The 16,779-nt window shown below is 42.2% G+C and overlaps 1 protein-coding gene across 1 annotated transcript; it reads right to left on the bottom strand.

Annotated features, from left to right (window-relative positions):
- Positions 1 to 328: 328 nt before the first annotated feature.
- TECTB (tectorin beta) lies at positions 329 to 9,230 on the bottom strand. The gene is made up of 10 exons (XM_035547881.1): positions 9,155 to 9,230; positions 7,154 to 7,344; positions 6,520 to 6,662; positions 6,363 to 6,435; positions 4,763 to 4,866; positions 4,605 to 4,688; positions 3,843 to 4,005; positions 1,833 to 1,902; positions 857 to 889; positions 329 to 381 (listed from the first exon to the last, which is right to left on the bottom strand). The coding sequence occupies exons 1-10, from the start codon at positions 9,228 to 9,230 to the stop codon at positions 329 to 331; spliced, it is 990 nt and encodes a 329-aa protein (XP_035403774.1).
- Positions 9,231 to 16,779: the final 7,549 nt, after the last annotated feature.

A 16,779-nucleotide genomic window follows, 5' to 3' on the forward strand; every position in this document is an offset into this window, starting at 1 on the left:
AAGTGCTGAGTTTCAATATCACTATGTTCTGTATAGAAATAAATGGAGTTGACATCACTGCTCTTTAAAAGCAGGCATGAGTTAAATACATAATTATTGGGTTTTCATTAGTTAAAACACCTGCAGAGATCTCAGAGAGGTGAATCAGCTTTGGGGTTCTCCGATACTAGAGGCACAAAGCTAATGGAATGGTTTATTTATCTGGTGAAATGGTGCACAAGGATTTTTTGTGACTTTCATTTCTTCTCTGTAAAATAGACATCTTCAGTAAAGAAGTCCAGGTCCAAAGAGGATGGGGAAAAGTTAAGAAACACAGCTAAGCTTCATTTTATAATAAAACAGCGCAAAATCCAATCGTGAAGAGGAGATGGAAGATGATATCTGCAAGAGAAATGAAGACTAAATGTGAGTATTTTACTGTTATTTACCTTTCCTGTTTTATGCCCGTCCCTACCATTATAACTACGTGCCTTAACATGGGTCTGTCACCATATCAGATTTTAGGAAAAAGGCTTTGAATAGACTTTTCAAACCCTCCCAGATAGAAGTGCTTTCCAAACACCTCTGTTAACACACTGAAATGTGTTTGTTCCTTTTTGGGAAGTGTGTGTAAAATTAAGATAAATTAATGTTCAGTATCGGAAGTTATTGGTATGATTTCATTGTCCAAGGTGAAGGATGTGTCTAGGAGAGGAAAACAAAATGTCTAACATTGAGATATAAGACTTTAAAATATTTTCTATCAGATTTACAAAAATTACCAGGTCTTTCTTCAAGCTTTGGGTCTTATGTTGACAGAGCCACTCAGGATTTCTATTTGGGATTGATATAATCATTGTTGTTTTTTGCTGTTTACCTGAGAGTGTGTAAAATCTGGATAAACCTTTGCCTGTGTAAAATAAAAGAAAAAGATAACACTTGAATGGCATGTTTAAAATAGGGCAAAGTGCACCAGTGTGCTTCGTAAAACCAGAACAGATAACTTTTGCAACATTTTGAAATTCTGGGTATTTCTTACTCTTGGCTTTACTCTCTGAAGTTGTAAAAGGATTCTCAATTCTTTTATTTTTTTTTAAATTAATGGAGTTTTACTGGTTTAACATACGGAATGGCAATAATGCTGCTCTACATATATTTTAATTTTAAATTGGCTTTCAGGATGGTGTGGATGCAGTTGATAAACTAGTATAAAGAGCTTTAGTGAAAGCATTGATTAAGGTATACTTTGTTCCAAGGACTTGTTTCAAAAGATGTGCTGGATTGCAGAATTGAACTAGCTCAGGGAGAAATTCCTGGTGTCTCCAGGAGGCAGCAGTTAAGAGGAAAAAGGTTTTGCTTTGTAAGGGGAAAAATTGATGTCTGTTCAATTTGTGTAGGAGGAGCAACAGGCACGCGGGGTTAATCAGCTAGATTTATGGTTATGCTGAAGAACCAACTACCTGTGCAAAGAAAACTTCGGTGCAGCTTTCCTGCTGCTCCTAAGCCTGGCCTCTTTCCCACTCACGTGCAATTCATCAGAGCTTGCCCAGGCTGTTGCTGGGGTCAAACGCGGGTGAACAGGGTTTACATTGCTAACTTGGTGCGTAAGTGGTTTGGGCATTTATCTTTAATGCCAAATGGGTGCAGTTACTCACTTTGTGAATGGGGAGAGTTTCACTGAGCTATTCTGTCAGAGCTATGAACCCGGAAGAGACCAAGTTCTGTTCAAGATTCCTGCTCTCACTGGGGAGCAGTTCTGCTCCCTGTGCTTGCTCCTGCTCTGCAAGCCACCAGCTGCTCCCCAGTTCATTGCTTCCCAAAGGAAGAAACACACCAGAAACCCAGCCACTTACTGCGGACAGAGATCTCAGCCACCAAAACACCTCCAGTTTGTTCCATGCGCTGTTTTCGTTTGTCACATGTCTCAAGAGATCAGAGAGAAAACTGTGTATAATGGTTGAATTATACAAAATTAATATATCCAAATATATATCCAAAGCCAGTTCTCATATTTCCAACTAAGTAAGTAAAATCTGTGTCAATTCTTCTGCACATTTTCTAGGGACTGTTTTTTTTTTCTGTAATTGGGACATTTTAGTGCAGGAGAGGTTCAAGAGCTTTTACTGCATATTTTACAAGGATTTTAGTGTGCCACAGCTTTTATGGTGGCTGTCAGTCTAAGTGCCCTTTTCAGCTGTGAGGTGGCGGAGTGCAGATGAGCATCCACTTGCTGATCATACCTCCTCCTCGGCTGCCCTTTCCATGCTGCCACAAACAAACCCCCTGTCAAGAAGGAATGGGGTAGCTGAGCTCCATCTATTTAACCCATGATCTCTGTGAAGACTTCTGTTGTTGTTTATTGCTAAGTATAATTGTTGCCCAGTGGGTATGAGCGTGAAGCACCAAAACCCTTCCAAACAGATCATCTCATACCCAGCTCTAATGACTCCTGTCACAGCTGACAAGGTCTGTATTGGAGGCATTGCTCTCTAGCTTAAAAGTCCTTGTCCATTCCCTGACCTTTGCAAGTCCCCAGCTGTGAGCATTTTGTACAAAACTGGTGTGTGATAATTCTGGTTATGCCTTGCTTGGTTCAGCCTTAATCGCAGTAGACCACCAGCTGCATTTTTGGGTTGGCTGTGGACTCCGTGGAGGTTGCCTGATAGAGCAATTATCCTATCCTGGAGGGCAGGGAGGGAATTCCACCCTGTGCCTGTAAGGGTGATGTAGATGTTTGATGTAGATGTTTGAAAGTAATGTCAGAAAATCAGATATAGAATACTTTTTTTTTTTTTTAAATCCTGGTCTGCGGCTGGATAAAGAGTTGAAAAAATCTTTAAAGCAAACAACAAAACATAAGCTAAAACATTTTTCTTTTGCCTTTGAAATTTGGAATTTCTAACAATGCATTTCTATCAGGTCTGTAGCTTTTGCATAAATCAGTCCCCCCTGCTTACTGCTGAGGCTGGGTAGTAAACTGTCCTCTTACAGTGGCTCCTGGACTGAGAAGGGGTTTAAAAAGAAAAGTTGGCTTGACCAGGAGTGATGTTTTTTCTTCTTCAGCAAGAATTAATTGTTGCTGAAATGACAGGATATGGGCAAAAGAGTATTTTGGGCTTTCATTTCGGGTTAAATAAAATTCAGCTTCACTTTATAGCAAATACGTATTCATTTAGTGAGAGAAAGAACAGTGAAGCCCCGACTTACTGAAGGAAGCGAAAAAGTCTTTAAAGAAAGACCCTTTAATAACCCTCACCCTTGCATCAGTTGGTGCAATCGGTGCACACCTCCCTCCCCATGCTAAGTAATTGCACAGCATCTCTCCTCTCATTCCCACCTAAGGCCACAGAAACCTCTCTGCGATCTCAGTTCCTGCTCCAGTAACAATTTGCACATTTCCTGCAGAATAGCACATCTTTGAGCAGAGCTTACTGCAGAGCTGCAGGATAGCAGAGGGGACTTTCCACAGGAAGGAGGACTGGGAGGTTTTATTTGAGATGAGGTGAGCTTTGAGCCTCAGCACTGAGATAGTTGGTAAAATGGGAAGTGCTCTACTTTCTCCCTTTTTTTCTCATGCTTTTGTTTAGCTGTAGCTAATTGTCAAACAGGAGTGTCGTCTGGCGTATCGACAAAAACCAAGTTTTAAATGTCTACGCTATTTCCCAACACATTTAAACAGATTGCCCAACGTGGCATGCAGTGCCCGTGGCATGACAGGGATCAGGGTGCACAGCCTACCACTCAGGTTCATGCCTCGCGGTGGCTCCATCTAATGCAAGCTCTGCTGCCGGCTCCCCACCCCAGGAGCTTCTCAACATCCTCTGTCCAAATTTAGCAAATTTTATCTTAGAGGGAGGCCTTACCACCGGGCAGGAGAACTTCTCACTGTCGCAGACGTGCGTTTCACAGTGCAGCCAGACCTTGGACAGCTTGGGGATGTTTCGGAAGCGGAAGGCATTAAACTGGAAGGTCGCCCGGCTTGTTTTCCCATTTTCGTGCACAAGAATGGAGTTGTCTGTGGCACACCTGTGTTGTGTGTGAAGAAGCAGTGTCAGACCCTGACCTGTGAATAATCACATCCTGAGGTGATGGTCTGATGAAGGCGTTTGCCCAGCTTTTAGATGCTTGGGGAGCAATAGGACTGTGAGGTGACTGTTTGGGCCTGCAGAAATCAAGACCTTTTGGCCTCTGGCTGATTAACAAGCATTGTAGGGTTAGCAAAGCCTTCCAGCTATTCTCAAGTCATCTCCTTTTAACTAGCGCTCAAAGCATTGTCTCCACTCCTGCTTTCTTTCCAGCCTCTTGTGACTGCAGGTGGCCCAGGGCCTGCTGCAGGTTCAGGCCCGCGGCAGCCACCGAGGGCAGCAGGCCCCAGTGAGCAAACGGGGCTGTGCCAGCAGCCTGAGAACTCACCATGGTGCCTGCTGGTGGGCAGAGGAAGGCGGCAGAGAGTGGGGACAAGGCTATGGCTAGAAGGGGCTGCTCCCCACAGTGCCAGTTACAGCTACCGACCCTTCCCTTGCTGCCTCGAGCACCAGGGGTTGCCCTCTCATGGCCTCCCACGTTTCTGTTGTCCCTGGGGCAGGACTAGGCAGAGCTGCTCCCCGGGCCCCACCGGCACCTACCCCTTGGTGATGAGAGGCCAGTGGATCTGATAGAAATATTCCGAGGAGGGAGTTGCCCAGCAGTTGTTGAGAACTACTTTGAACCTGGGGAGGCACAAGCATCAGATGAGCACATAGCATCCTGATTGCCAACTTATTGTTTCTCCTTTCTTACCTACCTGTCACTTAAGCCCTTAGCTTCCACTCCAGCAAATATGTCAGAACCAATTTCTGATGTTTCAACGACAAAAGGGGCTTCTTTTATGCTTGAAAACTTGGCATTCTTTGGAAGAGAAAAAGAAAAAGACATCAGACGCTACCAGTACCATGCGAAACGAAGGCATGTGGCAGCTTCAGACAGCTCTGGACGGACAGACCCAGAAGTCTGGGTTCTTATCGCCTGCAAGCTCCAAAATGTGTGTTTAGTAGTAGGAGTATTGTAATCCTAAAACACTTTTTAATAATTTCAAGGTTGTATTTAAAACAAGGCGTTACTCAGCCTGCAATTTGAGCTGCTGGCACAGGAGTCATTACAGAAGTACTGTCACAAAACTCATCTTGGTCCTTGTATTAAAATGAGTTGATCCTGGAATAGTGCACGAAAGAAAAAGATCATTTCGTTGAAATTAACATTTTCTCCCCAGCAAAATATGAACAAAATAACAAAACAGTGGTCTATTGGCTTTCAGAGCTTGTTCTGCTCATGTTCTCAATGGTAAAATGTACTATGCACAGTTCAGCTGCTCCCTCCTTGACTCCTGGGAGCCCTATGGACATTAGAACAAAACCATCATTTGGCAACAACAACAGCAAGCAAGCAAACAATAACAACAAAAACCTACCAGAGATTCATTGCTCACTGCCTATCGAATATTTTTGCAGTCATTCTGTCAGGAGTTCACAGGAACATTGGGGCACCTCCTGGGACCTTGCCACTATATACTACCAGCATGCTGTATGTCAGAAAACAAGAGCGCACGGGCTTTCATGTAGCGTCTAAAGGCTGCCAAAATGTTTAATGCCCTATCAATTGGTGTCCTAAATGCAGCGTGTGAGGGGAGAAACATCAATCCCCCTTGTGTTCAATACTCCCTCTACCTGACCTATCAATTTAACTCACTATGTTTCTAGCTGTGCTTTTTCTAGCTGTGCTAAAATAGAGAGGCTGCTTTGGTGCTTTTGAGTGTGCTTTGGTGGAAAAAAGACTGAAGGATCATGAGCTGGCTGCTCCAGCAGCACAACAGAGCTGTGGGGAGGAGATGGCTGTTTCTAAAGATCAGCTTGATATCCAGATACAAATGCTGGGAACAAAATTCCAGCATGACCTAAAGATCTCGGGGGAACATGAAATGTCTGTCAGATGAGAGGATGCAAACTGCAAGAGAGATGCATAGAGCTTTTCTGTATCTACAGAGACAATGTCATAGCAGTGGTGCCTGCAGGTGCATGCTGCTCTTTGAGTGGGACTACAAACAAGTTTTTATTTTTTTGTATAAAACCTGTCAGCATGTAAGAAATGTACTTCTCAGCAGAAGAAGCTGCCTCATGTGGAGGGATTAAAAGAACAGTTGGCATGTGTCTGCTCTGTTCAGTTTAAGTTATATGCCCGTTAATCAGTAGAAACAAGGACCTGTACAAACCCTGCTGTAATTATCTGTTACAGGCTAATAATGTACTCCATGACACACAAAAGTCAGGAGCAGCAGCCCTTTTTTCCAGCTCTTAGGCTGAAATTTGTGGAAGGTGAAGGTAAAAAGCTGGGTGGCAAAGAGCACTTACAGAGTAGAAGTTGAGGGATAGCTGACTTTCAAATGAGCCAGAGCTCCCATTCTTCACGTGGACGGTGGCCACCCTAGGGATATAACAAACACAGCTCTGCGTGAGTGAAGCATGGTGTTGAAAAAGGGGTGATGCTCACACCCAGACCAGGACTTACCTTTGGTCAAAGGCAGCCTGGTTCACCAGGTAGTTGGCATTGTATGTGCAGGTGAACGAGTAATTCACAGGCTGGCTCTTCACAATCACTGAGGTGTCATTGGAGACAATGGAGTTGTAGAAGTGATAAATGGGGTTCTTAAACTGTATATGGTAAGACAGAAATGTAACCAATAGTGAGCATTAGAGGCATTAGGATCAACCTGGTAGGTTGAAATGTAAAGATTCAATCTGGTGACAAAACACTATCCCTAAGGAAACGTGTTTTTTTTTTTTTTAAGCTCTTTCTATGCTGTGCTTCTTATATATATATACACCTTACTACATGTATATGTTCAGTTTAGTAAAGACACATGCAGATGGGTGACTAGCACACAGATTATTATCACTAAGCCTGTGAGTATTTTGCCTGCAGATGCAAAGCATGACTATTTGATTCTTCCTTCTTCCAAATCTAAATGAGCCTTGATACTGAAGTTTCTCTCCCTTTCAGTACTTAAAGCCCACTCCAAGCTGAAGCAAACGGGCTCTTTCAAGTGAGTACAGCTGCTTTCTGAGTCCAGCTTGGGCTGTGCTCTGTTGCTGCCTTTTAGAAATGATATAGTCTTACCTCTTTTAGACCTTGATATTCTTACCTCTGACTGTGTCCCACAGTACGATTTATTTTTCGGTGACAGGTCTGGGATTGTGAATTGGTAATATCCTGAATCGTGGATCCCATTGTAGCAAATGCCTCCAAGTGCCAGCTGATTAACCTCCCATCCATAAGGACACTCTGGAATTTTTGTAATGATGGTTCTAGGGTAGCAGTATACCAGAATTACATCTGAAAGGAAAACAGTACAGCTGGAGTGACATTCAGGGGTGTTTTCCTTTCAAAGAAGCAGGTCTGCACATCTGCTTTCCATGGGGATTAAGTTCCTGTGGGAAGGAACGAGTGCTAGAAGGTCCCCTGTTGTGAGGAGCAAGGGAACCGGGACTGCATGCGCTACACAGAACTGACCTCAGGGTTGTTAAATTCAGTCCTCCCTGAAGGAGTTTTGCCTTTGCCTTCTAATCAACGCAGAAATTCATGTACATTTATCTTTCTGGAATAGCTGATTAGGAAGCAAAGAGACTGCTGAGAAATGCAAGGCGAAGAATTGCTGCACTGAAATCTGTCATGTTAAGTTATGCTGCAGAGCTGGCTTCTGTTGGTGTAACGCCACTGACATTGTAGAAATAATATCGGTGAAGTTTGTTAGTCTTCAGTAATTTGCATCTTTTTGTAGTGGTGTTTGATCTAGGCCACAGCATGTTCTGCTCTTTCTTTGCACTAGCATTGCACTGCCAATGCAAACAGAAGTTTTACGATTTTCACATTAAAAGCTAAGATACAAAAATGAACTGAAAAGCCTGGCTCTGTTAACAGCAGTAGCTAATAGCACAATGGCACCACAACTTGTTTCCTAATGTGGTTATTGCTGGAACAACCACAAATATTCAACATCATAACTTACACTGATTGCTTTGTGATACCAGAAGAGTTGGGCCTTTTATCAAAGGATCAGGCAGTGTGACTTTGAGGGTTTTATGTGAATTTAAAGGGCAAATAATGACTAACCATTAGTGAACTGAAAATTGAGAAAGACTACTAATTACTACCTTTAAAAAAAAAAAAAAAAAAAGGAAAAAAGGAGAACCTCTGTCCAGAATTATTCAACTGTGTATTTTAAAGCTTCGGACACTTTCATTTTTATGATAAAAGCATTATTTTTCAGCCTTTCTCTGTCTGCAGAAGCTTAGGAAATGCACAGGGAAAGTCAAATAGGGAACTTAACAACTTGCTCCTTTCTGTTTATTAAATCCAGGCTAGTTCTGTTTGTGTTGGTGGTCAGATCTATATTGCTGGTGGCTTCACAGCTGTGGAAAGTCCTGCAGCTCAGAGAAACTGCTTGTGTAAGCGAGGACACTGAAACAAATGGATAGAGGGCCAAATATGTAAGTATACCTTGACATTACTGGCAGTATTGTACACCAGTCTGTTTTATAAACACATGCCACGCACACAAATCAAAGACTCTATATTGAGGCATATTCCAACACATTTCAAAAGCATGTTTGTTAATTTTAGTGAATTCTGCATTGAAGGTCTGTCTAGCACCAGAACGTTCTCGTTTCAAGGCAGAAATCAGGATGTAATTAGGTCCTTAGCTTCAATTATGATGATTATTTTTATTTTAAATAGCAGTGGCGTTCAGAAGTTCAGCCCAGCACATTCATTCAGCACGAGTCATCTGATTGCAGTCAGCAGGATTAAAGCCCATCTTGGGCAGCAAAGATCTGCAGCATCCAGCCTAGGCCATTGTGGCCAATTTCTAATTTCTGCTGTTTTCTTTGTCTTCTTATGCCTGAATTCTGCTCGCACCTAACCTTCTTACACTGGTTATTGCAGAGTTAAGCATATACCTAATTCTCTGTGGGGCTAGGACCTTGCTTTACTGTGCTAACTGGAAACAAATCATTAAAAGATGTAAAAGGATTAGCTCTCCACAACCAACAGTTTAACTCTCTGAAGAAAACCAGTTTTAAATAGAAAACAACCTTTTGGCAGCTTAAATACAAGGAAGGATCATAGGAGACTTGAGTTATTCTACCTGCTTTATTCGGAGTGCAGGGCCCTGCAAGAGCTTGAGCCAAGATGACCAGCAGATAAATAGTACCAGGCACCATTTCTTGCAATGATCTGAGGACACAGGGAATAAAAGCTGAAATTGTCTTTAAAACTGGAAAGGAAAAAAATATATTCAGTGCAGACCTGAAACTGTTAAACTAGCTACTTTTAAACAGAGAGAAATTAATAACATTGCTGGTATTCTGTCATCCAACCTAATTTCATCAACAGGACATATGTTTCCAATGCCATTATGGTCACTGTGTCACTACTGTGACAATTTTATTATTTCAGTTTAGTGTTGGCTTTGAATTATTCCAGGATTTCTTTGTTCTTGTAGATTCTAAACCCAAGGCTTTAGAATAACTAAATGAAATTTAAACAATGGGAGATTAAAAAAAAAAAAAAAAGAATTACTAGAAGAAATATGATGCCAAAAATAAACATGCTGTGTCTAATAATTTAATGCTGAAACTATTATGTGTTGATGGCTTTTCTGATGTATATAATATTAACTTCATGTAGATAAGTTTTGGTAAATGATGCAATTTCTCCTCTACTGCTAAGCTTAGAGTTTTCAGAATTATCATATTTAGCTGTAATTTCCAGTTCCACTGCAGGTCTCAGACCTACAAACAGTTTCCCGCAGGCAGAAGCACACTTTGGCACAGAGCAGCCTGTGGGCTTGGGACTGGAGCTCTTGTATTTTCCCTTTGTAGACACTCTTCAGTGTCTGCCCTCATATCTACATCACTGAGCAGAGTGCCAGATGTAACAAATATAATTTAGGTAAAGAAAAAAAAAGTCTTGCTGTTTAAATATTTCCAACAAAAGGAATCAATTTCAACATTTTCACTCAGCCTCTTTAAATATATATATTTATAAGAAGCTCTTACACTACGTTTCAGTGACAATTCCATCCAATTATAATGCTATGCATTCTACAATAAATGAAGTATAATACCTACGAGACAGGAAGGAATTAAGTATTTCAGCTTTTCTTTGCGGTCTTATTCCAGTAGCTGCGTTGTCGGCTCTTCCCAAGATGTCCTCTTTCAAATGAACCCACCTGGCCTTATCTTCGCTTTATATAAGCAATCTTGTAAAAGGAGCCCATCTCTGGTTAAATCTCAGCCTGCCAGTATTGTCCAGTGTGGGAGGAAAAAAAGTTATAGAAAAGCAGTTCTTAGATGTTAGTTCCTTAGATGGGGCTGTATTGCTGCTACTTGATTTTTTTTTTTTTTTTTAAGATTTTCTATGATGTTTTTTGTACAGATCTTGAAAATAACAGAGCAGAAACCTGCTAAAGGCATATAAGTGACAGATTTTTAATACATTAATTAGGAAAATGTAGAATTTCTGTAAGAGAAAAACCATGGCTGTCTTTTAGAATTCAGTGAAAGAAAATGTTTATAGGAATTAGATGCCTGTCTTGAATGGCTTATTGACAAGGTCAATGTTTTGTGCCGTGCAAGTGGAAAGTGGACAAAAGTGATTTCATCAGATTGTATACCACCTTTGGAGTTATCTCATTTATTTTTTTCTAGAAATTCGCAGGCATTTAATCTGAAGTACTGAGTTTAGGTAGGACCTTCCTTAAGACTATTATACCTTACAAGTACACTGTGTAATATATAATACTACATTTGTATAGGACTCTATAACATACCTTAAATATTACACTGTAGAAGTATATATTTATTACAATTATATATTAAAGATTATATTATTTTACAGCGTAAAATTCACCACTGTACAGAAAACTCCTGTCAGTTTGCCCTCCACATGACCATTGGTCATGTTTGCCATATGACAGTCATAGCTGGTAAATTTTTCATGTGACCTATTGCATCCTGTTTGTGTTAGCTTACAGTGACAGGCCCAGAAAAAGGGCTTTGGTATGCTGTTCCTATTTTACAGGCCTGCAGAAAAAACCTGGGTCATAAAACAGCCTTGCCATGTACGCTGGCATGGCTGATGCTTTGGGTAGCGTGTATCCACCCAGATCCAGGTGCCGTTAGCTATTTGTGCTCCGATCTCTGACTGGAGTCACAAAACACAGAGGATCTTGCTGACCTTGCCCCAGGGCACCCAGTCCTACGGGCTCTTCAGAGCTGACTTTGGTGCCTCCTTGTGTGGAGTTCTCCCAGCGGAGGGAGCCTCCTTCCACCTCATCTCTGGCAGGGTTTGATGTGGGTCTGCCTTCTCCCAAGCAATTTTTGGATCGGGGGGGTCATGCAGTAGTAAAGTTGTTCCAGTCGTCACTAGTCCGGCGTTTCTGAGGGAGGAGGGAGTGGGACAGAAGGCCACAGCAGCTCTGATCTTAACCTGAAGTACTGAACAATGACTTTTCATCTCTCTTGTGGGTGCTTTGTGTAGGAAAGGGCTGAGATTTATGGGCCCACCACCAGGAGAGCATTCACTACCCTAAATCCAGACTACAAGGAATGTTGCAAGCTGGATGGCAGTAGTTGATCATGTCTATAACTATGCTTTACATTATAAGGGATGCTAATGCTCTCCCAGCAATGATGGTGTGAGGGTGAATCTATCATGATATGAAAATGTTTATAAGTAATTAAGGTCACTTCTGCTTCTTGCAAACTGATTCAAAGCCCTAAAAAAAAAAAAAAAAAGGTTTAAAGCCTATAATGTTCTGTGCTTAGTTTCAGATAATAAACTTGAACCTAGACCTGAAGCTTTACAAGGACTGTAATACAGAAGACATCATGTTAAATAGGCTGCTCCTACTATTCCTGTGAGTCAGGTCCTGCAAGCCATCACATGCTGATTTAAATGAGATTACTTAAAGATGCACATATGGATAAACAGCCTCAGCCAGGGTTTGTTTTTATTTTAATTGAATTAATAATAACCCACTGAACAAGAACAGAAGCTCATAAATTATTTAGTTTGATCTTACTAGGAATTATGCTGATCAGAAATCCTAAAATCAGGAAAATTTGACTGCAGGTGTCTGTGTTATATCCTCACCCCAAATCTTCCTGCAGGAACTGAAGCCCACACTTGGTTTCCAAATCCCAGCTCTGGCTGAATACATGCTGTGTAAATATTCACTTGGTTTTGTGTGTGTGTGTTACTGTGTATTTGGTCTGGAACTAGGAACCGGGGACTGGTGAGACATTATGAGCCACTCTGTTAGCAGGTGTACACAGCCCATAAACAAGGGGAAGGCTTGCATGAGAAAGTCTTTCCTTGTGATGTTGTGCATGAGGAAGGCCTCATAGCTTTATCCAAACTGATTCTTCATGCTCAAGATATCAGCCTCAGCTCTGGGGTAGGACTTGGTCTCTCAGATCTGGCCATGCATGTCTGATTTGGAGCATAAGATATTTAGCTAACCTTGATGAGGCTTAGTGTAAATACCTTGCTAAAAATGCTGTAAGTAGCCAACTGCACCACAATACTAACATTTTCAATGCAGATTAGCTTTGTTCTGATAATTTTAATCAAAAAATGAAATTAAATAATCCTTGATGTAATGCTACAGGTTTCAGTGGAATTGCTCCAAGATGGATCTAATCTTATAATTTTTGAAAGAAAATAAATCTCTCGTTATCTTCTCACAGAAAAACAATCTCCATGTACATAATACCCCTTTTAGGTGAAAGGTAGAAAACAGACTGAAGTCCATGAAACAAATTTGGCGAAGGTGCCAGCTGGTTTATAGCAGTTTGCATTTGCATAAGAAACAAGCACAAAATGTACCTAAACCAAACAGCATTTGATACCTGCTCTGATCAAAGGTGAAGGCTTGGGGAAGGGTTAGGTTTCACTCAGTAACTGAATACACAGAAAAAGAGAAGCCATTAAATTACAAAGGATAACACTGAGGTTTGTTGTGTTTCCCTGAGTCTTTCCAAGCCCATTGAATAATCTCAGCGATCTAAGCATCTGCAGAGATTTTGACAAAGAGCAGATGAAGGCCTTATTGTGAATTTCACCTACAAGGGCAGCTTGTCTCTCGAGCTTTCTTCCTCTCTTTGTGATTGAAAGCCGTGCGAACATCTACTGTCTGGTTCTTACATGAAGAAAATGAGGTTCTGCTGTTTGAATCTGCAAGGGATATTGTGACATCCAATTTTCGTGGTTTTAGAGAAGACAATGAACCTGAAGAGTCCCTTAGCTAAATGGGAGGACTTTAAAGTGTAACGAGAACCAGTGGAGAGTGTTCACTGACTCTAGGAGGAGTGAAATCTGGCGGCACTTGCCCAGAACTAGCAATGTATTGGTGATGCTGTTTCCAACCACACCCATACTTAGTTTAGTCTGAGAGAAGGGGTGCATTTACACTGCAAGTGTGGAGATATCCTTGCTGGGTCTGGAGGCACGGTAGCTACATTTGTGCTGTGCTTGTTATGAGTTAATGGATCCTATCGTGGAAATGCAGCACTGGGTTGGTACAGGCAAACTTGTGCTGGATCCTAAGTCTACAGTGGGCTGTGCTGTGCAGACTTGTAGCCCCGAGTCATAAATACCTTATGGATGCCAGCATTGTTTTGCTTTTATAGAATAAATGTCTTTCGAATCGTTAGTTATTCATGGCACGTGGTTGGTCACTCATTTCTCACACGGTGTTTCAGGCTCGGGAGCAGATAATAGAACTGTGCAGTCCTCAGGTAGCTGACATTCTGCAGTAACTGCCCAAAATCAAAGCAGAAACAGGGAAAATTAGAGGAAATCACATCTGTGGGAGAGGGAGTCATATAAAAATCAGAAATGCAGGTTAAGACCACCGGAAGAGATGGTCTTCTGCTCTAAAATTCCTTGTGTATCACCTGTCTGTGTAACTACGCAACGCTGAATCAGTTTTTTTTGGAATCACCTGCAGCCATGATGAGGTAGGTAGTGCTTGCTGCTGTCAGTACATGCACTCCCTGGGGTGTGGGTGAGCACAGGCACCACGCTGTAGAAGCATTCCTGGGACATTTCTGCTGTCTGGTGCATGCACACACATTCACAACAGCAAATCTCAGGGTGCACAGAATTGTGGCTTAAGTAAACAGTCATATTTCATGTTCATTTGAATGCCTGTTCCTGTTGCTGTTTAGCCTTGGCAGCAAATTCAAAGTAATATTCTTTGGAAGCTTCTCCAGCAGCATTTTGCCTGGAATTCACAACTGTTGGAAAAAAACACCGGTTTCCAGCTGAACTTCCTTGAAGCCTTTGTGTGGGTAAGTGTTTTGTTTGGCGTTTCTTTACAGGCTGTCTTAGAGCTGCTCAGGATAAGGGGTTGGGGCTTGATTTAATGAAGGCATGAGACATATAAAGCAGGTCATGCGAGACCGGAACTGATGACTTAACCCATCACGTGAGGCCACAGCCATGCTTGGGCTGCTCGCTCTCTTGGAGGTGCCTAAACTTGCCAGGCATTTGATTCATTTGCCCAAACTGGGCATGTAGTGTGTTAACAGGCACTGTGAGGTGGCCAAGATATCTGCAGCTGGGCTGCGGGACCTGTAGGAGACTCAAGTGGGACATGGAGGCCAGGCAGGATACACAAGGGCATCTCAAGTGGGGCTGGGTGTTGTGGACATCTGGATTGAGACCTAGGCACACTGCTCTGCTTGGCTTGATGCTTGTTTTTTATTTTGCCTTGGAAACTGAAGCAGCCCTGTGTGCTCTGCCGTACATGTGCCCGAAGCTGCTGTGGTGGGCACAGCACCCTCAGGTTGTTCATCGAGAGCCCAAAGCTAGCTTCTACGTGGGAGTTTGAGCTCTGCGCGCTAGGAGAAGTGCATCTGGATCTCCCACAGGCCGGGCCAAGGGCTCTGACCCACCGGCCTGTCTTCTTCAGGGTGCTTTAAAGGGAGAGTGTCTGTGGCAGCTGGACTTGGCTGTAATCAGTGCTGCTGTGCCACTCAGTGTGTGCCAGAGCTGAGCTGCAGGCACCTCCTGTTGAGAAAACATGGGTTAACTGTGTTTTAGGCGAATGATGTTGTTGGGGAATAGCGTTCTGGAATCGCTTGAATTTGGCCTAAATGGCTTCTGAGGTGCCTAAGTGCTTTTTTGGATCCCAGCCACGCCATGCTGTATAACACCTTGTAAGCCTTTCAGGTCTTGTTATCTCAGCAACAGGTCTTCATCTCTTGGTGGCGTGGGGCGAGGGGGAGGGTTTTAGTGGAAGGTGAGAAAGAAGTCAAAATGGGCTCTTTGTGTCGTTTATTAGTTTAATTTTCTCAGGTTGGCAGCTAGCTCTGACACAGTAACCATTGCTCTTCCTGTTCCAGTAATACTCTTTTTTTCTGGACATTATCCCACCAGTGCTGGGAAGGCTGCAGTAATGTCATGTTTCTCAGCGTGGGTTGGGGTATGTCACTGGAACTCGGACAGACTCTGTAGTAGTTGTCTCATCTTCTGCCTGGTTTCTGGCCATGATGGGCTGGTCATAAATAACGCTGCACACCCAGTCTACATGCTTTGCTACAGAAGGAGTGGGGAAAAAAAAAAAAAAGAAAAAGACTGCAGTGCAGTGAGGCATTAAAGAAAATATTAAAGACAAATCACTCCTCTGGTGTCACTCAGTGGCAGTCCCATTAAACTCTGAGAAACTGACCCTAAATGTTTAAAAAAAAAAAAAAGTGTTAAATAAGAGTTCTGTAAGTTAGGTTATGTAAGAAAAAATAAAAAGGCAAAGAAAAACATAGAGGCAAACTGATAAAGAAATCTGAGAAGCAGGAGAAACACAGAATTATAACAAGACTTGAAGCACCACCTAACTTGAATTGCCTCCATCCACTCACATTGCCAGGCCTGGAATGATCTCTTCAGATTTGCTACCTGGATCGCCCTGGGAGCCTGAAGTACTCTGCTCCCTCTGTAACACCCTTAGCTGAGCTGCAGAGCCTAGCTCCAGCTGTCTCAGCCAGATGAATTACAAAGCTGTGTTGTGGGGTCTGAATATGATTGCACACATGAAGGACTGGAAAAAAATAGTTTCTAGAAATTGATTAGCACTATTCATGTGGCTCACAAAGTCTGAACAGAAAGCTCCTTTAACACATTTGGTGCCAATTACTAAACGTCTCATTATACAACAGGAGGGAGGTGTCTGGAATGAGTTTGGGGAAGGGTGAATAGACTAGATCGTCTTCTCCAGGTCTCTTCCAGCCCTCTTTCCTACCACACTGTGACACAGAGAAATGTGACCCTTGAGAAATGATGGAGCAGCTAGAGAGTAGCATGTGCTTCCATGGGAAGAGACCAACTTCCACCAAAGTACTGGGGAAGATTTATGGTGCCAGAAAAGCTAAGAGCATCTGCTTTAAAAAAATAAGTATTTTTGATGAGGAAAAAGCAGGCCTAGTTCTAGTCATGCAGAAAGTTTTGCATGACTAATTAAAACATTACTTTAGCTCCAGTCTGACAATATTTGATTTGGTTCTCATTTATTCCTTCAGTTTCTGAGCCTGTGTGCTTCGTAAATCTCAGCTGCAATATAAAGCTACAAGTTTTCGTCACGCTAGCCAACAGGAACTCTAAAAGCCAGAGTGCAAATAAACAGGACCCAAAACACGTTATATTTCTAACACTTTCTTTACAATTATCACATTGTTTTCCTTTGAAGTTGACCGTTCATATGTATAG

Source organism: Cygnus atratus, chromosome 7 (assembly GCF_013377495.2).
Source record: "Cygnus atratus isolate AKBS03 ecotype Queensland, Australia chromosome 7, CAtr_DNAZoo_HiC_assembly, whole genome shotgun sequence".
Taxonomy (NCBI): Eukaryota; Metazoa; Chordata; class Aves; order Anseriformes; family Anatidae; genus Cygnus; species Cygnus atratus.

What these genes read in the sequence shown, in the direction of transcription:
- TECTB (XM_035547881.1), bottom strand. Translation starts at nt 9,230, where the DNA reads ATGGTGCCTGGTACTATTTATCTGCTGGTCATCTTGGCTCAAGCTCTT. An exon ending in TATCCCTCAACTTCTACTCT is followed by an intron (nt 4,867 to 6,362) that starts GTAAGTGCTCTT and finishes TCTCTTCCAAAG; the next exon opens with AATGCCAAGTTTTCAAGCAT. An exon ending in GCTAAGGGCTTAAGTGACAG is followed by an intron (nt 4,689 to 4,762) that starts GTAGGTAAGAAA and finishes GTGCCTCCCCAG; the next exon opens with GTTCAAAGTAGTTCTCAACA.